Source organism: Loxodonta africana, chromosome 27 (assembly GCF_030014295.1).
Source record: "Loxodonta africana isolate mLoxAfr1 chromosome 27, mLoxAfr1.hap2, whole genome shotgun sequence".
NCBI lineage: Eukaryota > Metazoa > Chordata > Mammalia > Proboscidea > Elephantidae > Loxodonta > Loxodonta africana.
In genome coordinates, this window is record NC_087368.1 from 32,321,655 (window position 1) to 32,345,842 (window position 24,188).

The following is a 24,188-nucleotide window of genomic DNA, read 5'->3' on the forward strand; positions in this document are numbered from 1 at the left end:
TGAAGCCTCCGGAAACCCTGGTGGCGTAGTGGTTAAGTGCTACAGCTGTGAACCAAAGGGTCGGCAGTTCGAATCTGCCAGGCGGTCCTTGGAAACTCTATGGAGCAGTTCTCCTCTGTCCTATAGGGTCGCTATGTATGAGTCGGAATCGACTCGACAGCACTGGTTTTGGTTTGGTTTTGGGTATGAACCCTTCACCTATTTGCCACAATTTTCTGTCTTTTCCTCTTTATTTCTGGTGATTTTTTTCACTGATACTAGTTGATTATCACAGAGCAAAATCCTCATTTTCTATCCAGCTAATGAATGTTTCAGAAAAGAAAACAATTAAATGAACATACCAGAAATGTATACTTCTGCACTTTCATTTCTCCATCATCATTTGTGCTTTGATCATAAATATGGCTTCTTGTCATACTTATTTCGCAGGACAGGTTCAGCATAGGAAGCTGTTCTTCCTATGTTTATCAACTTTTCCTTCACCAAGATCCCTAATGTTTTCATTCATTCGCCTAACAAACTTTTACTACGAAAATACTTTGGGTCAGGTCCTGGGCTTGGTACTGGGGATATAAATAGCTCCTAGTTCTGACAGTTGGAGCCCTGGTGGCGCAGTGGTTAAGAGTGCAGGCTGCTAACCAAAAGGCTGGCAGTTTCAATCCACCAGCCGCTCTTTGGAAACCCTATGGGGCAGTTCTCCTCTGTCCTACAGGGTAGCTATGAGTTGGAACAGACTCAGCAGCAGCTGGTTTCGTTTTTTTTAGGTAATGTGCACAAACAAGCTCTATTAACATACCACGGAAAGTAGTGTATTAAAAATTTCCACACTATGGGGATGTGGGGAGACAGAAAACAGTGTGACTAACTCTGCTGAGAGACAAAGACCCCCCGCCCAGAGGAGGTAATTGAGGCATGTCTTCATTTTCCAGGTGGATAAAGGTAGAGGAAACCAGGATGTGCAGAGGCGAGGAGTATGAACAGCATCACACCATCCACAGACTTTTTCGTAGCTCCATTGTAAGGCCAGAGTGTACATACAAGAAGGAGAGAATTGAAAGATGAGTTGAGGAAAAATGGAAGCCAAATCGTGGAAGGCATAGTGTGCAAAGCCAAGGACTACACTTTTCCCTGAAGGTAAGGGAAGCAGGTGGGAAACCCAACCAGATCAGTGTTTTAAAGAAATCATTCTAGAATATATACTAGAGAAGACAACTCCATAGGCGATAAAGATACTTTTGCTGTAAGAGTGCAGGTGATGAACTCTAACGGTTTGAAAGGCCACCTACCATTTATTAGGTAATATTCATTTTGTTGTCTTTAATTATTAGACATAAAACACTGTTTCCACCAGGACTGTGGATCAGCAAGAGATGGCTTGTATCTACATGCTTAGCTAATGTCACTCCAGTCATAAGCCAAGAAGGACAACCAATCTGGCAGTGTAGACTGACCAACAAATCAGGCAGTGCACACTGGTCCTGGGTCAACCAATCGGGCAGTGTAGACTGATCCTGGGTCAACCAAACAGACAGTATAGACTGATCCTGGGTTAGCCAATCAGGCAGTGTAGACTGATCCTGGGTCAACCAATCAGGCAGCGTAGACTGATCCTGGGTCAACCAATCAGACAGTATAGACTGATCCTGAATCAGCCAATTAGGCAGTGTAGACTGCTCCTGGGTCAACTAATCAGACAGTGTAGACTGATCCTGGGTCAGCCAATCAGGCAGTGTAGACTGCTCCTGAGTCAAGTAATCAGACAGTGTAGACTGATCCTGGGTCAACCAATCAGACAGTATAGACTGATCCCAGGTCAACCAATCAGACGGTGTAGACTGGGTCAGCCAATCAGGCAGTGTAGACTGAGCTGGGTCCAGATTCAAACACTTTATTTATCTTTTGAAGGATTCAAAATCATTGTGGCTGTGCCCCCACTCCAACCCTGCCTCAACTACCACCTTCGGGAATCCCAGGCTCCACTCATGTTATCAAGGTCCTCAACTGCCACTTGATTAATTTCTGCAGAGTGATCCATCTCCAAAATACAAGTTGAGCTCTTATCTTTGATGGAATTCTTATCAAGAACTGGAATAAGACTTTTTCAATGGGTCTTAAATTTATGTGAAAGCACACACTAGTAAACTCACCACTGCACTTCTCAGGAATCAGTAGGGAGGTGGAAGGCACTACCCTACAGGCTTATAGTTCATCCTCGAGGTCAAAGTGTTAACCATGTCTGGTTGAGCTTCACCCACACCAAAGACGCTAGGTTAGAAAATGCAAATATCATGACCTTTGTCAGGCCTTGAAGACTCATATGAAAATGACTGAGGAGGTTTTCAACACTGAGCACAGGCTTGTGCAGCCTGCTGGGAAACTTTCATCCTCAGGAGTCCATGGCAGTGGAAGGTATTGCCCATCACCACTCAATGCACTCTTGAAATGGGTTAAGACAAGACAAATCTTTGGTGAAGTAAGGAGACAGGAAGAACTACACCTGGGAGCGTTTACCATTCCATTTCCTTTCCTAGATGCAAACAGATATTTTGAAAATAACATTTTCTAAGACAGTTAACTGAAGGTCTACAGGTCTCACACCAAACCCATTGCCATCAAGTTGATTCCTCTTAGCAACCCTGCAGAACAGAAAAGGACTGCCCCATAGGGTTCCAAGGAGTGGCTGGTGGATTCGAGCTGCTAACCTTTTGGTTAGCAGCCTGAGCTCTTAAACAAGTCTCATAAGAGCCCGCTAAATCTTTTAGACTAATTCATTTCTCTCTTCCAAACTTGAAACATCAAAAAAAAAAAAAAAAAAAAAAAACAGAGAAGAGTGAAAAGGTGATCAAATACTGAGTTGCCGTCTATCATAAACTATTGAATTACTCCATTTCTAGAGGCTCTGTCTCTTTCGTGGGTTCATCTGAGCCTGCTAATCTGTTAAAATCTTGGGATTCCCTGGGTTTCCATTTGGCTTGGCCCACCACCCTTCTCTCTCAGCTCTCCGTGTGGGATCTGGACCTCTCTCTGAACTTTGATCTCTGCCTCCACTGATGACCCCTGAACCTGTGTTGGTACTGCAGACGCCCCCCTTGAATTGCTCACTCTTAAGTGCAGATGGCTGCTAGACAGGCACTTCTACCTGGATGCCCCCAGAAGCATCTTGCGCTCAAGCCCCAAAATGAACTTGCTCTGCACCCCTCCTACGTCTCCTCTGCAATTCTCTATCTAAGCTGCTGACCCCAATATCTACCCAGTTATCCAACCAAGGCTGTGACCTGGACGATTAAATGACTCCTCATTACCTATCTCTTCCTTCCCACTCCCTGCTGCTCCTGCCGTCATCTCATTTCTAGGTTACTATGGCAACCTCCTAACTGGTCTTCTGCATCCAGTAATGCCTCACCTCAGAGAGGGGCCCTAGCACTGTGTTCTCATGGTCATAGACTTTTGTTAAATCAACAAAAATAAGATTAAAAAAAAAAATTTTATTGTGCTTTAAGAGAAAGTTTACAAGTCAGTCTCTCATACAAAAATTTATAAACACCTTGCTGTATACTCCTAGTTGCTCTCCCCCAATGAGACAGCACACTCCTTCCCTACACTCTCTGTTTTCATGTCCTTTCAGCCAGTGTCTGACCCCCTCTGCCCTCTCATCTCCTCTCCAGACAAGAGCGGCCCACATGGTCTCTTGTGTCTACTTGATCCAAGAAGCTCACTCTTCACCACTATCATTTTCCATCCCATAGACCAGTGTCCAATCCCTGTTTGAAGAGTTGGCTTTGGGAATGGTTCCTCTCTTGGGCTAACAGAAGGCCTGGGGACCATGACCTCTGGGGTCTTTCCAGTCTCAGTCAGACCATTAAGTCTGATTTTTTTGCTAGAATTTGAGGTCTGCATCCCATTGCTCTCCTGCTCCCTCAGAGGTTCCAAAATCAAGATATTTTAACTATTACAGGCTAAGACCATCTCTTTTTACTCCAGTTTGCCCTGTGCCACATGTCCTCTTGTGCCAGGAGGCTTTAGAGTGGCCACAGGCATCTTTGGGACCCAAGTGAAGAGCAGCTGAAGTGGGAACTGACTTAATTTGGATGTAGTGGGACATTTATATGGTTCACTGGCAGTTCTACAAATAGTTAAGTTATTGCTAACAGATTATTCCTATCACCCAATGTGCTGACCCCGTTGGCATCATATTGCAATACACCATACCCTAAGGTAGCCAGCCCCAGAAGCACATAGGTTGTAGAGGAGAAAGAAGGTCTGAAATGTGTGAAGCCAGCCCCAGAAGCACATGGGTTGTAGAGGAGAAAGAAGGTCTGAAATGTATGAAGCCAGACCCTAGTCCATGGAAAAGTCTGCCGAATCTTACAGCTCATATATAAAAGAACTTGAGAGAGATTTTTCCCAATTTTCCTTACAATCCTAAACATTTATATAATAATATTATTGGTAACAAAATGTGAGGCTGAAAGTGGCTTTTCTAAAATATCTATGCTAAAGGACAAATTCTGATCAGTCACCCCATAGCAAAAGATTTCCATTCTCTCTAGAAAAAAAAGATTACCAACATTGCTGCCGCCTGAAGAAACAATTTTAAAAAGCACTTGGCTAAAAGAAGATAGGGAAAGAAGGACAGTAGGGCATTTCAAACAGTTAATAGATCCAAAACATGTTATCTGGGGGATTTTGTGATGTTTGTGACGTTGTGATATTTGTCAGCTCTTTTAAACTTTGTAGTTTGGAATGATTTCTCTACAATTCTAAATGCAGATTCATTTTTGTAGCCTCCTCAAATATCTTTTCTGAAATGCATATCTGACTATACTACTTTCCTCCCTAAAACACTTCAAAAGCACCCCGTTACCTATAATTCAAGCTCCTGATATCCTAAAGGTTGGCGATTCCAACTCACCCACTGGCATCATGGGAGAAAGGCCTGGCGATCTGCTGCCACAAAGATTAAACTATGCAGCAGTTCTATCCTGTGACACACGGGGTCGCTGTGAGTCGGAATCAATTCAATGGCAACAGGCTTGGTTTTGGTAACATGGCATATCCAATAACATTTATCTTCTCAGTGCAGGAGGAGATAATATCACCTGTGACATTAAGGAGAAAGTATGGGGCTTGAGGAAAAGGGCTTACTCTAGAGGGAGGATTGAGAGCAAAAAAAGAACTGGAGATCATTATAGACCCCATTGAGAGTGGACAGCACAAACCCCCGTCCCGGCCAGTCCACAATGAAGTATAAATGTCTCCTGCATGGCTTTGGGGCAGGGCCAGAGCAGTGCAGGCCAGCGGTTTGAACAGCAAGGCCTCTTCAACAGTGGCCCAAGGGCAAGTGGGGCATGGCAGTGAAAAGCTATTCCCTCCCTCAATCATAAGAGCCAGGGAAGGTCTAGAAAATGTGAGGGGTTGTAGGGGTGGGCTAGGGAGGAAGGAGGTAGCTAAGGTTATGAGAGAATAAAAATAGGGGGTAATAACAAGGTCACGTACAAAAGAAAGTGCACGTTAATATGTTTTAACCCCAGTTTGTATTTTTTTTTCCCGTATTGTTGCTGTCAGTTGCCATGGAATCAATTCCCACTCATGGTGACCCCATGAGTGCAGAGTAGAACTGCTCCACAGGGTTTTCAAGTCTGTGACCTTTAGGAAGCAGACTGCCAGGCCAATCTTGTGAGGCGCCTCTGCGTGGGTTCAAGCTGCCAACCTTTTGGCTAGGAGTCGAGTGCTTGACCATTTGCACCACTCAGGGACTCCTTTCTATATTAGGCATATAAAAACTTACTATTCTATGAAGAAGACCATTCTAAAAATGAACCTGAGGCGGTGTGTGTCAGAGGTGACGTTGATTGGCTTGGGGTGGTAGACATGGACACGCATAGATGGGCAGGTGGACTGATGTGGGGAATCAGGGAATGTCAAAAGTGACTGACTACTAAAATTACACAGGGAGTTCAAAAGAAGCTGAGGTGGTTTGTGAGATGAAGCGACAGGCTATAAAAGAAATAAGTCCGCAGGCATTATCATCGAATCTAACAAATCCATCGGTAGTTCTCGCTGAGAGAAGATGCACCAAAAGCAAACATGGAACATTGATTCCTGTCTAGGAGAAAACAATTCCTGTAACAAGACACCCTTTGTGTCCAGTTACCAGATAAGAACTAATGGGATGGCAGAGTAACTCCTTCTCTCTGATTTTCTTGGGCGCAACGAGGAATGGCAACCACTGCAGTGACGAAGACAAACTTGTCCAGAGGGGCTGCAGGATGAGCAGGCACAACTTTCCAGAAGAGTCTTCAACTCTGGTTTGAAAATTCAGAATGAGATAACAAAAACACAATACCCTGAGAAGAAGTACTCATCATACTGCAGAGAGGTGGAAGTGAGAAGTAAGGTACCTTGTCCACAGTGAGTACCGGAGTTAAGACTAAAGTCTTGCTTGGTTCCCCTCCAAAGCCTTTCCACTATGTGGCTCTGCCCCTCACACAGTACTGGGGGCTACTTCTCGAGAAAAAGGCTAAGACTGGCAAGATGGGTATCGAACTGCATATTTGCCATTTCTTTAAAACTTGCTCGAAAGCTGGCTAATCCTATCTGGAGGAACCCTGGAGTAAGAGGGATGCTTAAAGAGAAAACCCAAATTTACCTCTTCGGTGAGTTCCTCCAGTGGAGGGTCAACGTGTACTCATCATTTATTTCAACCATTCAACACCAAAGCTCTAAGGCTGATGCTGAATAAATGTCTAATGATGAAGTGAATGACCCATAAATCTCAAAAATACTGTGCGATGAATGCATTATGGTGTGTCCCGTAGGGGTTGGCAGCTGTGAATAACAAGTCCTGGGAAGGTCTGGAGAGTTCTTTAGGGATAAATACATCTCTGAAACTAGCTTTTTGTTGACAAACCCTCCCGTGGAAAAATCTAGAAAAATTGGACAAGATGTTTTAAGATATTTGTTTTAAGGAATCAGGAAGCTACCGAATATAGTAATGCTGTGTTGAACAATCTGATGAACACATAACATCACTGATCTGTACAGGTGGAGACTGTTGAAATGGCAAATGTTTTGTTATCTATATTGACCACAAAAAAAAAAAAACAAAAAACTAATCCTACACAAGATACAGCAATTGGTCTCTAATCGCCAAAAGGAAGAAGGAGACCCAGGAATCAGGCAAGGAAATGGACTCCATTGCCATGAGACCAGAAGAAATGGAGGGTGCCTAGCTACCATTATTGAGCATTTTGATCAAGGACCCAATAGTTGAATCTTGATCAAAAGAAGGAAAAAACATAGAACAGAACTTCAAATTCTTATTGTAAACCAGACTTACTGGATTCATTGAGACTGGTGGAACCCTTGAATCTACTGCCCAGAAACAACTTTAAAGCCTTGAACTGAAACTATCCCATGAAGTCATCTTTAAACTAAGCAACAATTTAGGTCATTTAATAGTGTTCACTTTGAACATTGCACTCTTTTAAAGATGTATCTGAGATTAAAAGGAGAACCAAAAAAAAAAAAAAAAAACCAAACCAAACCTGTTGCTGTCTAGTTGACTCCAGCTCATAGCAACCCTGTAGGACAGAGTAGAACTGCACCATAGGGTTTGCAAGGAGCAGCTAGTGGATTCGAACGGGCGACCTTTTAGTTAGCAGCTGAGCTCTTAACTACTGTGCCACCAGGGCTCGACAGTAACTCTAAAACACAGATGAGAACTTTAAGGGGCAGAGCGTCTAAGATAAGGCCAGTGAAACAATATGGGCAGGGACTGAGAGAATGGTGACAAAATGTGAACTACGTAACCGCTGCCAATGAACTGCACATGCAAAAATTCTTGAAGGGGGTGTATGTTTTGTTGTGTATACTTCATCAAAAATAAAACAAAATAAATAATAAATCCATCCTTTTAAAAAGAAGAAGAAAGCTACCAAACCAGCGAGGACTGAAGCATCTATAATTCCCCAAAGAAGGAAAATGAGGTGACGTGAGCCTGAGATTCCTACCACTTCTTCCCTCATGGCACTTGTCATTCGCAAAGGACAGCTGACAGACTAGAGGTTGAACACAACGCTTGTGAGTCTTTTGGAGCTGGGGAGATGAAAACTGGAGTTCAGAGACCATCGAGGAGGAGAGACACCTCACGATCTCCGTTGGGAACCCTACGCCGGTGAACCAGAAACAGAGCAGCCCACAAAGACGGAAAGCCAATTTCAAATAAGCTCAATCTCTGATTACATTAAAGTGATCTGTTGCCGCCTAACTGCCTGCTGGAAGTAAATCTCCTTTGGAAGACAAAAATCCTCTAGAGCCTAAATTATCTCTATCACTGTCATTGCTTTTAGTGAATTCTAGATACAATACATACACATATATGAAGCCCTGGTGCCATAGTGACTAAGACCTTGGCTGCTAACCAAAAGGTTGGCAGTTCAAATCCACCAGCTGCTCCTTGGAAACACTATGGGGCAGTTCTACTCTGTCCTAGGGGGTCACTGTAAGTCAGAATCAACTTGATGGCAACGGGTTTGGTTTTTTTTTTTTTTTTGGTTTATATCTATAAAAGGCCATCTGACCATCTATAAAGTATTACTAAAAAAAAGATCAGATGTTAAAATTTCAAAATGATCTATGTTAAATATGAGCATTGGGTACATGGATGTCTACATTATTTTGGATATTTCAAATTTTTAAGTATTTCATATTTTCAAGACTTAAATATATTTCATAAAAATATTTGGAAAATGATCCTTTTTATAACAACTTCAAAATAATAGAACATTTGGGAGTAAATGTATTAAGAACGCACAGGCTCATATTACGACAGCTTTAAACAAGGGGACATGAGAGAAGACGAATAAACGGTAAGGCAATTTTTTTCATGAACAAGACTCAATATTGTAAATATCACCACTCATTTGATCTATAAACTTAAGACAAAACTAACCGAAATATCAACAGGTGTCTGGGTTTTTCTTTTGTTTTGGAAGTTGATAAAATGATACCAAAACGTATGCAGAAAAGTAAACTTACAGAAATGGCCAGGGAGATTCTAAATGATTAAAGACAGAAGACTGGTGCTCCCAGGTATAAAATATAGTTTAAAGGTGGTAATTAAAATGGTTTAGTATTGGTAAAGGAGAAAAAGTTTCAGTAATATAAAAGACAGAGGTCCAATTCCATACGGGAATTGTTGTTGCGTGCCGTCAAGTTAATGCCAACTCATAGTAACCCTATGTAACAGGCTAGAACTGCCCCTAGGATTTCCCAGGCTGTAATCTTTAAGGGGGAAGCCTGGTGGCCTAGTGGTTAAGTGCTAGGGCTGCTAACCAAATCTGCCAGGTGCTCCTTGGAAACCCTACGGGGCAGTTCTACTCAGTCCTGTATGGTTGCTATGAGTCGGAATCGACTCGACAGCAACGGGTTTGGTTTTGGTTAAACTTTAAGGGAGCACATCTCCAGGTCTTTCTGCCCACAGAGCAGCTGATGGGTTCAAACTGCCAACCAAGCACTTAAGCACTGCACCACCAGGGCTCCTTATACGGAAATTAAGTAGATGATAAAGTTAGTAAATGAAATCAGTGGCAAGATAATGGATAAGTCAATGAAAGGTGCTGGGACAACTAGCTAGTCATTTAAGAGGTGAACAAATACTAGGCCCTCCTACCTCATTCCTTACAAAAACAGAAATTTCACTTACATCAGAATTTAAAGGTAAAAGATGAAATCATAAAAATATTAAGCTTTCCAAGGGAACTTATGTATACTGTTAGAGTCCAGAAGCAGCCATAAAGGAGAAAAGCAATGCATATGACTACAAAAAAATACAAGACTGCTTTTTGTAAAAAAAAAAAAAAAACACAACTGTGAAAATTACCACACATAAAAGAATTCTTACAGATGGAAAATGAAGTACAAACAGACAATTAGTAAATGAAAATGTTTACAACTCTAGTGCTCATCGTTAAAGAAATCCAGAGGCATTTTTTTGTTTTAACTATCTTTTTTCACATATCAAACGGCAAAGATCAAAAAGTCTGATAACTCACAGCATTGGTAAAAGTGTGGGGACATAGGAGCCTTAACTGATGCAACCTCACTGAAGGGCAGTCTGGTAATGCCAATCAAAATGTCTCATGCAAATAACCTTTGAACCACCAATTCTACTTCTAGGAAATTTCCGGTAGCTCTCCTTGAACTGGTACATCAAACGTCATTAAAAAAAGAAAATAATCTAAATGTCCATCAATTAGAAACTGATTAAGTAAATGGCAGCAATTCCAAATAGTTTAACACATCTAATTTAATTATTTCCAAAAATGCCACTAAAATTTCATCAAAAAGATTTTTGGTAAGACACAAATATATAAGAACTGAAGAATAGATGGAGAAAAATGTAGAACAAAATTCTAACTCAGAAAAAAAGACCAGACTTACTAGCCTGACAGACTGGAGAAATCCCCAGAGTATGGTCCCCAGACTTCAGTAATGAAGTCACTCCCAAGGTTCGCCCTTCAGCCGAAGATCAGACAGGCCCATAAAACAAAACGAGACTAAAGGGGCACACCAGCCCAGGGGCAAGGACTAGAAGGCAGGAGGGGACAGGAGAGCTGGTACTAGGGAGCCCAAGGTTGAGAAGGGAGAGTGTTGACGTGTTGGAGTTGTTAACCAATGTCACAAAACAATACATGTACTAATTGTTCAATGAGAAGCCAGTTTGTTCTGTAAACCTTCATCTAAAGTACAAAAAAAAAGTGGTAAAAAGCCAAAAAAAAAAAAAAGTGTTTCTACACACTAGCAACAATTAGATATCGAAATTTTTAAAATACTCTTTAAGATAACATCAAAAATTTGAAATACTTAGAAACCAGTTTACCAAATATGTACAACACTTGTTATGTTGCAGTGAATAACTTAATATGGTCCTTTTAGCCATAGTCTTTGTAACTCTTACCAAATAACTGGGTGGGATTATGCAAATGAGGTATATGGAAACCTAACCAGTGGATTGGTCAGTTTTGCCATCCCACAAGGCTTAAAGGGAGACACTGAGAGAGAAGTAGGAGCTGTAACACGGAAGGCAGAAAGGAAGAGCTGTAATACTGGAGACAGGGAAACCCAGTGGCAGAGAAACAGCGGCAGCAGAGGCAGGAGGCGGCACAGTGGGCTTCTCAGCTCACAGAGCTAGGACGCTGAGTGCCTTATGGCAGGTGATGTCTTGGCAAGTGGGGTGCCTCCAGGCACTTGTTGTAGCTAGGTTTGCAGACCCACAGAGCTAGAGCTGAGCGCCTTTGGGCCAAGGCTTACTGGCAGGGTGGGGTGCCTCAGGCACTTATTGATAGAGCTAAAAGAGTTTTATAACACTTACCCGAGCAGGGCAAGGGCCAGACCAAGGTACTGAGGAGCCAAGGGCCAGAGAGAGACCAGCCTGTAGTACAGCTGAGAAAAGATTGTCCTGCTTGAAGAACTAAACATTCCTGAACCTGAATTGTAACCTGTTACTTCCTTAATAAACCCCATATTCATGAGTTAAAAAAAAAAAAAGAACTGAAGAATAGAAGACATACAATAGCAACAAAATTTCTGGAAACTGGACGAATGAGTAACAGATGAATAGCAAGAAAGCCAAATCCTAACCCACTATGGGAGAAAGCTAAGAACCAACCCAACTTTTTTTTTTTTTGGTTTTATTTTTATACAATGTATTTTTTTAAATTAATTTTTATTGTGCTTTAAGTGAAAGCTTACAAATCAAGTCAGACTCTCATACAAAAATTTATACACAGCTTGCTATACACTAATTGCTCTCACCGTAATGAGACAGCACACTCCTTCCCTCCCCTCTCTCCTTGTGTCTATTCGGGCAGCTTCTGGCCCCCTCTGCCCTCTCATCTCCCCTCCAGACAGGAGATGCCAATACAGTCTCATGTGTCTACTTGATTCAAGAAGCCCGTTCTTCACCAGTAACATTTTCCATCCCATATTCCAGTCCAATCCCTGTCTGAAGAGTTGGCCCCAGGAATGGTTCCAGTCTTGGCCTAACAGAAGGTCTGGGGACTGTGACCTCCAGGGTCCTTCTAGTCCCAGTCTGATCATTAAGTCTGGTCTTTTTATGAGAATTTGGGGTCTGCATCCTACTGTTCTCCTGCTAGCTCAGGGGTTCTCTGGAACCACCCCAATTTGACTGCAGAATTAGTAAAAGGCTCAAAATTGGCAGCCACACATACTTCTGGAACCTGGAGGTACAGGTGTTAAAATAAAGAGGACTGGGAGAAAGCTATTTGAAAAGCGGTTCTGTGTTCAGATCTCTTCCCCCACTCCAAGCCAATGGCACCAAACTGTAGCGCACAGTGAAGTCAACTGTTGGTTGTTGTGTGCCATCGAGTAGATTCTGACTCGTAGCGAGCCCATGTGACGGAGCAGAACTGCCCCACAGGGTTTTCTTGGCTGTAATCTTTACAGAAGTTGATACCTTGTAACTTTATATAAACAAAATAATAATAAAAAAAAAATCTCTATAAATCAACAAGAAAATGAAACAAATGACTACCTGGTCATTTGGTTGGCAGCATAACCAAACTCTACCTGTGACTGTAACTAACGCTGCCTGTCTTGGCTGCTAACCAAAAAGGTCGGCAGTTCAAATTCACCAGCTGCTCCTTGGAAACCCTATGGGGCAGTTCTACTCTGTCCTATAGGGTGACTATGAGTCGAAATGAACTCGACAGCAATGGGTTTTGTCTCAGATTTGACATTGAGCGTACTGGAATGTGGTGGTTTTAAAGATAGGCCCACAAATACTTTGATATTCCTCCCCTCAAGAAATGGATTTTAATGTCCCTTCCCCTTGAGTGTGGGCTTGCTTCTAATGAAGAGGATACAGCAGAAGTAATGGGAGGGCATTCTGAGTTTAGGTAATAAAAAGGCTGCAGCTCTTGTCTTGGGGGTGTTCTCTCCCATGGATCGTTCACCGAGGGCCATGTTGTGAGGAGCCTGATGGAGAGGCCCACATGGCAAGCAACTGAAGCACCCTGGCAAGAGCTAAGTAAATACAGGTGGAAGAGGCTCCTTCAGCCCCAATCAAGTCTTCAAGCTCAGTGAATTCCAAGGGATTGGTAAGAGACCAACTATACTCTCTAACCAAAACACAAATATGTTAGAAACCAAGAGCAAACTAGAAAAATACTACATTTGGTAATGGAAAAAAAAAAACACTTCTAAACATTTCCTGGGTCAAAGAGAATTCAAAACGGACATGTTTAGAAGCAAACGATAATAAAAATATTGCATATCAAAATTTCTGAGATGTAGCCGTACCACCACTTGAAGGAAATGTATAACCTGGAATGTTTATATTAGGTAAGAAGAAAGTCTGGATTAAAAGACTCAGCTTCAAATAAAGGAAGGACATAATAAGGACAGGAACAGAAAGCTCTGAAGCAGAGAACAAAGATACGAGAGAGCTCAGGAGTTATCACTATGATTTCTGCAGAGATTAAACTCGTAATAAAAGGACAACAAGCAACACTCTAACAATGCATTTGAAAATTTAGATGAAATGGACAAGTTCTAGGAGAAGTCCTATTTTTTCTATAGGTTTAAAATACTTCATAATTCTATAGGTTTAAAATACTTCATAATACAAATCTTAAATTTAACACTCGTACTTAAAATTGAGAGAACAGCATACTTTAAAAAAAAAAAAATACCATTTACAGGCAGAAAACCTTTGTTTTTTAACTTCAAAACTCAGGTGACTGAGCAGAAAACCTGTGGGTTTTTTTCTTTTTTTTAAACCCACAGCAGAGACAGGAAACCCCACCTGGGTGTTTTAGGTGCCTCAAAAGGTCACATCGTTAGCAGGACTAAGCAGTTCAGGTGGCAGGCCAGAAGGAAACGGCAATCGCTCGCCTCAGATAGAAAAAAGAAGCATTGCTCAGGGCTCGCATTTGCACTGGTCTCCACAATTTCTACCAGAAACCAGTCGCTGTCGAGTCAGTTCCGACTCATGGCGACCCCATGTGTTTCAGAGTAGAACTGTGCTCCGTAGGATTTTCAATGGCTGATTCTTTGGAAGTGATCACCAGGTGTTTCCTCTGAAGTGTCTCTGAGTGGACTCGAACCTCCAACCTTTAGGTTAGCAGCTGAGCATGTTAACCATAGATAGGCACCAGGCAGGAACTCCGCAGAGTGTCTACAGGTGTGTTCTTCATACACGCTTTATGTGGAGATGCATTGTCTTGCCTTTATTATTTACTAAATAATAGGAATGGCTACCACTTATTGGACATAGACGTTTCAGGGACTGTCCTGGGTGCTTTATGTATGTTCTTTCTAATCCTTACAGCATAACCAGGTGCTGAGACCTGTTTTACAAATGAATACAAAGTAGAGCACTTTGCTTAGCCTCACTCTTAGTCAAGCAGCTGCCAAGGCTTCCACTCACATCTACCAGATGCATCTCTGTATCTGCCCTTTTAAACATGAAGGCTCCAGGAAGGAAGTCGCCTACAGAGCCACGATGACTTCAAGGGAGGCATCCTCCAAGATCAGTCCCGCACAGCCTGTGCAAAGTACCCACCTTCCGGATAATCTCTCGTACAGCAAAATATTTCTCAGTGAGGTCCCCTGCCTCGGTCAGTGGGGCGTCATAGTCATAGCTGGTGGGCTGTGCTGCATAGGGAGTGTTGGCCCCTACAAGACAAAAACATGCCTCTGGTCACTACCAAGGGCCCTGCCCCTTCGGGATTCATGGCTCTGTGGAAGGAGAAAAAATAAAGGACACAATTAAAACCAACTGTTAAGCAACACAGAAGTAGCCTTCCGGAGATGCAAGATTTAGAGAAAAGAGTTTCTTCCTACAGGTGGCACTTGCTAAGCATCTTAAGAGTTGACAAAGCACTTTTCCCACCCACTTTGTCAGCGGAAGCTGGCAGCTGCAATCCTGGCTGACATCACCACCACTGACAAGCAGGGAACCTGAGGCTCCCCAACAAAACTCACACAACATGTCACAACTAGAAATGGCAGGGCTTATGGCATGACCCATGCCTTTGACTATTAGCTCAGGCTATTCTTTTCATGACCTCAAACTGTGTGTCTGAGAAAAGTCGGCAGTGGAGACGCAGATGTCTGGGCCAAGGATGGGGGTGTTAACAAAATAAAGTGGGAGATAACCAAAGGCACACATTAACCTGTTGAACCCATTGCTATCCAGCAGATTCTGACTCATAGCGACCCTACAGGACAGAGTAGAGCTGCCTCATAGGGTTTCCAAGGAGCAGGTGGTGGATCAGAACTGCCAATCTTCTGGTCAGCAGCTGTAGCTCTTAACCACTGCGCCACCAGGGCTTCACAGACACACATTAGCCCACAAAAATTCTAATGTAACATGAAGGCCTTTGGAATGTCTACAAGGAGTCCCTGAATGGTGCAGATGGTTAACATGATTGGCTGCTAAATAAAAGGGTGGAGGTTGGAGTCCACCCAGAGGCACCTCTAAAGAAGGGCTGGCGACCTACTTCCAAAAAATCGGCCATTAAAACTGGGGTTGGTAACCAATGTCATAAAAAAAAATGTGTACTGTTTAATGAGAAGCTAGTTTGTTCTGCAAACCTTCATCTTAAGTACAACACACACACACACAAAAAAGTCATGAAAACTCCTTAGCCATGACCAAACACCTTGAGGGACTGAGCACTGGGCTTGAGGCGGCCCATAGCCTTGGGAGACATTTAGGTCAACTGGCACGATATAGTCCATAAAGACAATGTCCTACATCCTACTTTGGTGAGTAACGTCCAGGGTCTTAAAAGCTTGTGAGCTGCCATCTAAGCTCCAATTTATTGGTCTCTTTCCATCCAGAGCAAAGAAGAGTGACGAAAATCAAAGACTTGTGGAAACGATTAATCCAAAGGATTAATGGACCACATGAACCACAGCCTCTACTAACCTGAGACCAGAAGAACTAGATGGTGCCTGGCTACCACTACCAACCACTCTGATCATGGTTACAACAGGAGGTCTTGGACAGAGTGGGAGAAAAATGTAGAACAAAATCCAAATTAATAAAAAAAAGACCAGACTTACTGGTCTGATAGAGACTAGTAGAATCCCTGAGACTATGGCCCTTGACATCCTTCAAACCTGGAACAGAACCTACTCCTGGAGATGACCTTTCAGCCCAACAATAGACAGGCCTGTAAAGGGAACAATAACACGTGTGAGGAATGCACTCCTCAGAACAGTCAACCGTATGAGACCAAAAGGGAAGCATCTGCCCAAAAACAAAGCTCAGGAGGCAGGAAGGAGCAGGAAAGATGGGTGAACGGAAACAGGGAACCCAGAGAGGAATGGGATAGAGTGCTGTCACATTGAGGGGATTGCAACTAATATCACAAAACAAAATGTGTATAAATTGTTGAACGGGAAAGTACTTTGTAAACTTTCACCCAAATTAAAATAAAATGTTCCACAAAAAAAGCACAGACTGGCCTTTCTTCATCCCCCAAAGGGATCAGGTAAAAGTAAAGGTTCAGAGACCCACTGAGCACAGGGAGGGGCTGGGTGGGGGGCTGGCTCAGGGCCTTCAGGCCACTTGGGGTTCTACAGAGGGCATTGACTCTGGCTCCCCATGGCTTGGGTTTTAGTCTGGGCTCCACCACCTGACAGCTGAGTGGGAAGCGTGCAGGCCCTTTCTTGAGCTCTGCTTTTCTCTCCTGTAAAGTGTTGTTGATAGTCCCTAGCCTAAATGAGACTGCTCTGAGGACTAAATAAGAAAACAGAGGAGGAAAAGAGACTTCTACTGATTATGGTGGGGGCAGGGGAGAGAAATAAGGACGACTTCCATTTTCTGAGCAGTAGTTTTTCTATTGTCCCATTTGTTTCTTAAGAAGTAGATATTATTGTTTTAAATAGAATAAGAAAGATATTAAAATTTGTTTCACCAACTGTAAAGTGCCAAACAAACATCAGTTTTTATTCCTGGGTTGGATGATCATTTTCAATGCCATCAAAGGCAGCCAGGTAGAATCCTTACCTACTGAATAAAACACACAAGTCTTAACTCTTTCTAACAGGAAGACAGCCACACAGAGATGATCTAAAACATCAGCTATCACCCCTGGCACGCTATTATCTTAGAAGCAGTGACATGTGAGTTTTGCGATATCTCCATTTCTTAGCTTTAGTAATAGTGATAATGTTAACAGCGTCTTCTCCTAACTTATCCCACCCAGCAAAAAAGACTGCAGTTCAAAACATAAATTTCATGAATGGCTGGCTGTATCTAATTTCAAATCCAGGGAAATTTGGCCCCAAATTAAGCCTCCAAATTTCAGCCGTAGGGTATCCTCAGTGATTCAGAGAGACACACGCCAATCTAGACAGAGGTGGGGAATGGGGCCTGGAAAAAACTAATAGAGCACACAGTTTGTCTTTGCAAAAATGAATGACAACACAGAAAAATTTGTCACAATTTTTCCTACACCTAAAAAACACCTAAAAAACCATATAGAAATATAAAATGAAATGGTACAGCTGCTTTGGAAAACACTCGTGGCAGTTCCCCAGAAGGCTAAACATAGAGTTACCACAAAAATAAATAAATAAAAAACCCGTTACCATCGAGTCCATTCTGACTCATAGCGATCCTATAGGACAGAGTAGAACTGCCCCATGGGGTTTCCAAGGAGCAGCTGGTGAATTCGAAACACTGACCTTCTGGTGAACAACCGTAGCTCTTAACCACTGAACCACCAGGGCTCCAGGGTTATCTTATGACCCAGCAATTCTACTCCTAGGTAAATACCCCCCAAAACTGAAAACAGGTATTCAAACAAATACTTGTATGTGAATGTTCATAGCAGCATTGTTCATAACACCCCAAAAAATGAACACAACCCCCAAATCCATTAACCGATGAATAAATATATAAAACGTAGTATAGCCATATAATGAAATATTATTTGGCAAAAAAAAAGGGATGAAGTATTGATACATGCTACGACATGGATGAACCTTGAAAACATTATGCGAAGTAAAAGAAACCAGATACACAAGGCCACGTATTGTATGATTCCATTGATTGATAGGTGATGTCCAGAACAGGTAAATTCACAGAGGGAGAGTGGTTGTCAGGGGCTGGGGGGCGGGGGGCTGGGAGGTGGCATGTAGGGGTTGGGGGGGCTGTGGGGTGCAGCCTGGGGAATGACTACAGGGTTTCTTTTTAGGGATGATGAAAATATTCTGGATTAGATAGTAGCGATGTCTGCACAACTTTGTGAATATACTGAAAACCACCGAATTGTACACTTTCAAACGTTGAATTTTATGGCATATGAACTACATCTCAGCAAAACAAAGTGTTAAAGAAAAAGACCATATATGAACAAGTAAGCTACAGTCACAGACTATAGCCGAGGTGTACCCAGTTGGGTTTAAAAAAAAATAAGGCTTCTAAGAGCTCAGGTTATTTCCCTTAATTTTTTTTTTAAAGAAAAACTACTTCTAAAAAATTATACAGGCAATTTTATATAACTAAAAATTTAGGAAAACACACAAACAAAAAGTAGAAAATAAAAATGGTCTGTAGACACAACCCCAAGATCAACCACCAGGAACATTCTAGTATAAGCTTCTATAAACCCTTCGCCATCGAGTTGATCCCAACTCGTATTCTACTCTGTTCCATAGGGTCTATGAGTCGGAAGCTTCTACAAGTAGGTGTGCAATTGCTCTTACCATTCCAATAGGCAAAGTTGGTCCCACCTGTAAACATGTACCTACAAGGAAAAAAAGAGAACAGACAATAGTACTTCACTGTGACCCTCCAGCCCTCCAGGGCGCCCACCCCGCAGGCCCTCAGCACTCACAGATTCACATTCGCCCCAAGGGCAAGCATGTTATAGAGGGCGGAGGTCACCGCTTCAGTACTGACTCTTGAGTGAGGCTGGCCCCAGTGGTCTAACCAGCCAGTGTAGAATTCAGAATTGACCTGCAAAGAGAAAAGGACATGGACTTTAGACCAAAGATTCTGAAATGCTGGAACGTCCCTGAACACCCCACCTACACCATGGGAAGGCTGGAAAGGGGCGCTCACATGCACTCTTTGTCCAGAGCTGGGGACCAGTGAGGACTTGCAACAGCATCGCCTACACTCCCGCCCCAGCTGTTAACCCTGGCATCTGCTCCAAAGCAAGCTTTCCCCTCAGGCAATACCAGTGTTCCTGAAAAGTTGCACCTTACATCCAAATATTGTTAGCCAACCCTCAGTTTAAATGCAGTAAGAAAGCTCGAAGGACAATTTTATAAAATAAAGCCAAACCAAGCCTGTTGCCACTGAGTCGATTCCGACTCATAGTGACCCTATGGGACAGAGTAGAACTGTCCCACAGGTTTTCCAAGGAGCGGCTGGTGGATTCGAACTGCTGACCTTTTGGTTTGCAGCCGAGCTCTTAACCATTGTGCCACCAGGGCTCCTTTATAAAATAATCAGCTCCAAATTCACCCTTTGTATGAATCCAGATTTTTAGATCTCTGGTTGACTTAAAATGTGATAGACTTGTACAAATAAACTGCACAGCGGAGGCCCCAAACATGTCATATGTTTCTTTTGGGCATAACAGTGCCAAGCCCTTGGTCTGGAGAAGGAAAAAGAAATACGGACAGGTCAAGGTGCCTTCTGGTCTCAGGCTCCAGGAAACACAAAGACTTCCACACGTAGTCTGGAATGCAGGCTCTACACTGTTCACTCAAGCAGAGCCCAGACTCGGGAGGAGCCGTTTAAGGCTTGTACCCAGGTGGGACAGCCAGCCCTGTTGCAGAGAGTGCACGTGATCCAAGCCCTTTAAACTGGGCCGAGTAACAACTACCACCGCTGCTTGGAAGAGGAAAGAGCAGAGAGTGATGGATTGAGAGACTGTTTACACCTTGCCTGGGCCTCCTCAACTCCTCCTTCTTCTGGCAGTTTACACAGCAGGCCATAAAGCCCTGCAACTCAAAGTGTGGCCAGCAAACCCACATACATCCTCAGCATCACCTCGTTGCTTGTTAGAAATGCAGAATCTCGTGTACCACCCCAGACCCAGCAGATCAGATTTTTCCTTTGAAGGAGATCCCCAGGTAATTCATAAACACACTGAAGGTGGAGAAGCTTGGTCATAAAGAGGTCTCAAGGGATACACACCTGAACTCAGATCCTGGCCCTGCCACTCACTGGCTGAATGACCTTGGCCAAGTGACATACGTTCTCTGAGTCTCAGTGACACCATGTATGAGAGTTGCCAGAAGGACTAAATGAGATGACGTATGCAAGACACAGACCTAACACATGGCAGAACTTATTCATTGGTCTTCATTCTGTTCCATTCCATCCCGGGCCTCACTTCCAAACAGGACCATTGCTTCTGTTATCGCCTATGTCCCCAGATGGGCTAAGTGCACACAATCCTATCAGCTGCTGATCCCAAAACCCAAGGCTCTACTCCACCCTTCCACCTCCTATACACTCCCTCTTCCACCAGCTGGAACACAGTTCAAGCACGCCAACAACCTCTCTGCATCTCTTGCCCAGCTCTTACCAGTGGTCCTCTGGGCTCAGTCCTTCTCTGGGTTTGGAATGCAGCTGTGATGTTGGAAACTGAAAGTTGTGAGAGGGAGAAGAAAGGTCAGTCATGGGAATGACAAGAAGTTAAAAATAGGGCCTTTTGTGGGACTTGAGCCTGAGTCCCCTGCACCTCCCACACTCCCATGTGCCTGGAATGCCTCCAAGCTAATTTCAGACTGGTGGACTCGGCTCATCCCTTTGATGGATGTGTGGGGACCATGGGACACTGCTCCTCCCTGGACCAGTCCTGGCTGCATCCATGGAGTTCATTTCACAGGCCTGCCTTCTTCATCTGCATTTCCCAGGGGCCTGTACACATATCTTGTGTTCTGGTTGAACTAGCTGGATCAAAAACTCGCTACAGGAAGGGCCGACTCTGAAGATACCTCCTTGTAGCCTCCACAGTGCCACATATATAACAGTGCCACAAACATTTGTCAATTAATCGACAAATCAAAGGGATGAGGTGTTCTAATTATGTTTATCCCCAATTACTGGTGTATACAATGAATTCCAATGTGTAAGTCACCAGCCATTCCAGACCACTTGATCTTAACTTTTCCTTCTGAAATATCCCATTAGGATGCCTGTGACTTGTCTTGCCTTCCATATCTCCTTCCACTAGAAAGAAACAGAATTTCTCCACAGAAAGGTAACGGGCTGCCTCACATCTGTGAAAGAGCAAGCATGGACAGTGTCCACACCAACCAGAGCAGAGGACACCCTGGGCCCAAACTTCACAATCCAGTTCCTACAGCAGGTATCCCAGAGGGAAACAATGCCAGCTAAAACCCTCCCAATAACCCCTTGCTCTCTGGTTGGCCATTGGCTTTTCTGTAAAGACAGCGTTCAGGAGGGAGTGTGCTGATCAGGGAGATAAGGAAAGAGCAGAGCCTCTTTTACTTTGTGGCAGTAGGTGGGTGTTATGGGTTGCTCTGTACCCACCCAGAAGATAAGATACCCTATGGGACAGTTCTACTCTGTCCTATAGGGTTGCTATGAGTTGGAATCGACTCGAGGGCAATGGGTCTTTTTATGAATGTAACCTTGTCTGGAACCAGTCTTTGCAGATGTAATTAGTTAGGTTAACATGAGGTCATCCTGGAGTAGAAAATCCAAAAACAAGTTGCTGTCAAGTTGATTCTAACTCATAGTGACCCTACAGGACAGAGGAGAACTGCCCCATAGGGTTTCCAAGTAGCAGCTGGTGGATTTGAACTGCCAACTTTTGGCTAGCAGCCAAGCAATTAACCACTGTGCCACCAAGGCTTCCCTATGGGAGTAGGGTGGGTCCTAAACCAATATGATTGGAGTCGTTATAAAAAGAGGAGACGAGATACGCAGAGAGAGATGTATAGGAAAGAACACCATGTGAAGGCAGAGGCGCAGACTGGAGCTGCGCTGCCATGAGCCATGGAATGTCTAGGGCTACTAGAAGCTGGAAGAGACAAAGGAAGATCTTCTCCCAGAGCCTGCAGAAAGAGCACGGCCCTGCTGACACCCTAATTTTGGACTTTTAGCCTCCAGAATTATAAGAGGACAAATTTCTGTTGTTTTAAGCCACCCAGTTTGTGACTTTATTACAATAGCTGTAGGATACTAATTGTGGTGAGATGGATCACTTTTGTGTGGCCTTTCTTGCCATGGTCTTGTAACTCCCACCCAAGTGACTGGGCCAGGCTGTGTGATAGGGTAATTGTGGCCCACCAAAGGGATTAGTCAGTTTTGCTATCCCACTGGGTTTGAAATGAGCCACCCTAGAGGCTGGAAAGAGAGGATCCCACCACCACCAAGGAAGAACATCCAGGAGTGGAGAGCACGTCCTTTGGACCCAGGACCCCTGTGTTGAGAACCAGGGAGACTGAGAGAGAGTGAGCTGTAACGCTGAAGACAGTGAGACCCAGTGGCAGAGATCTGGCAGCAGGAGATGGCGTGGTGGGCTTTCCAGCCCACAGAGCTAGAAAGCTGAATGCCTTTGGGCGGAGGCCCAGGGCCAGGGAGAGGTGTGTCTATGAACACAGCTGAAAAGCTGTCCTGATGGAAGGACTGTATTCTGAGTGTTCCCGAGCCTGAATTGTAACCTGTTACTTTCCTAATAGGCCCCATAATTTTGAGTATTATCTCAGAGTTCTGTGTGGCCATTGCAATGAATTATCGAACCCAGCACAGAAGTAGAGAGTGCCGTGGGAGGGATGGTTGGTGTCAGAATTGGTAAAGACGGCAGAGAGAGGAAGCATGTTTGACCTTCGCCTCATGGGAATCAGCCTTGGGCTGTTGATCTTGATTCTCTTTCCCCCTTGGGAAGTTAGAGGAGGTCAGACACTGTCCCAATGCTGTTTTTACACTAATGGAGTCCCTACGTGGTGCAGTTAGCATGCTGGGCTGCTAACTGAAAGGTTGGAGGTTTGAGTTCACCCGGAGGCACCTTGGAAGAAAGGTCTGACAAAGAACTTCTGAAAAACAGCCATTGAAAACTCTGTGGAGCACAGTTCTACTCTGACACACATGGGTCGCCATGAGTCATGGTTGACTCGACTGGAGCTGGAGGACATTGATAAATTCAGATCTTTAAACATCATTCTCATGAATCTCCTGTGATCTGACTCCCAGACAATGGCCCTCTCCCGTATAGAAGAATGAAGCTGGCAAAGGCCCATGCTGGAGGGCCATCAGCTGCAGGTGCACTGGGGTCCATTCCTCAACCCACATCAGTAACGATCATGTTCTCGCCTTGCATGCAAATTTAAAACAAAGTCATAATAATCTTCAATTTGCTCCCCCCACAGGGAAACACCGTGCTCTTTCATCACCACGATGGGAAGCATGCCAAAGCAGGAGGAAACCAGCAAGCCACTTCCTCTGCAGCCCTTTGCAGGTGAGCTATTCCATCTCTCAACACTCTGCACTCTGCTTCCAGAAATGCTCAACCGCCTAACATGACTTCTCTTTTTCTTCCTTTATTTCTTTTTCTTTTGTGTGTGTGAGACAGAACCTCTTTAAAAATGCAACCTTAGTCTAATTTCCACATTTTAGTCTTTTGTACTTCTTTCTCAAAAGAGGGCCGCTGTTGGTTGCGTCCTGAGTATGAAGTACAGGCTTGAGTGACCAACAACTCAGAGAGAATAACAGCAGGTCTTTAAGCCATTTGAAGAACTCATCTTTTTTTTTTTCAGTAACTTTTTATTTTGAAATAATTTCCAACTTATAGAAAAGTTGTTAAGAATAGTACAAAGAACTCTCTTATCCCTTTTGTCCAGATTCCCCAGTTGTTAACATTTTACCACATTTAGTTCATCAGTTTCTATGTATATACGTATATTTTTCTGAACCATTTGAGAATAAGTTGCAGTCATGATGGGCCTTTACTCCTAAATATTTCAGTGTGCATTTCCTAAGAACAAGGACACTCTATAAATAAAACCAAACCAAACCCACTGCCATAGAGTCAATTCCAACTTATAGTGACCCCATAGGACAGAGCAGAATTGCCCCATAGGGTTTCCAAGGAGTGGCTGGTGGATTTGAACTGCCAACTTTTTGGTTAGCAGCAAAGCTCTTAACCACTGCACCACGAGGG

General features: G+C 43.5%; 1 protein-coding gene across 2 annotated transcripts in view; it reads right to left on the reverse strand.

The window, feature by feature from the left end:
• Positions 1–24,188, reverse strand: part of GLB1 (galactosidase beta 1) — a 116,021-nt gene that overhangs the window by 50,273 nt on the left and 41,560 nt on the right. For both annotated transcript variants that reach the window (XM_064277429.1, XM_064277430.1), the window contains exons 7-10: positions 20,586–20,644; positions 18,879–19,000; positions 18,748–18,788; positions 14,588–14,700 (exon numbers count right to left, since the gene is read on the reverse strand). In XM_064277429.1, coding sequence (XP_064133499.1) covers positions 14,588–14,700; positions 18,748–18,788; positions 18,879–19,000; positions 20,586–20,644 — 335 coding nt within the window. The remainder of the gene's footprint in view (positions 1–14,587; positions 14,701–18,747; positions 18,789–18,878; positions 19,001–20,585; positions 20,645–24,188) is intronic.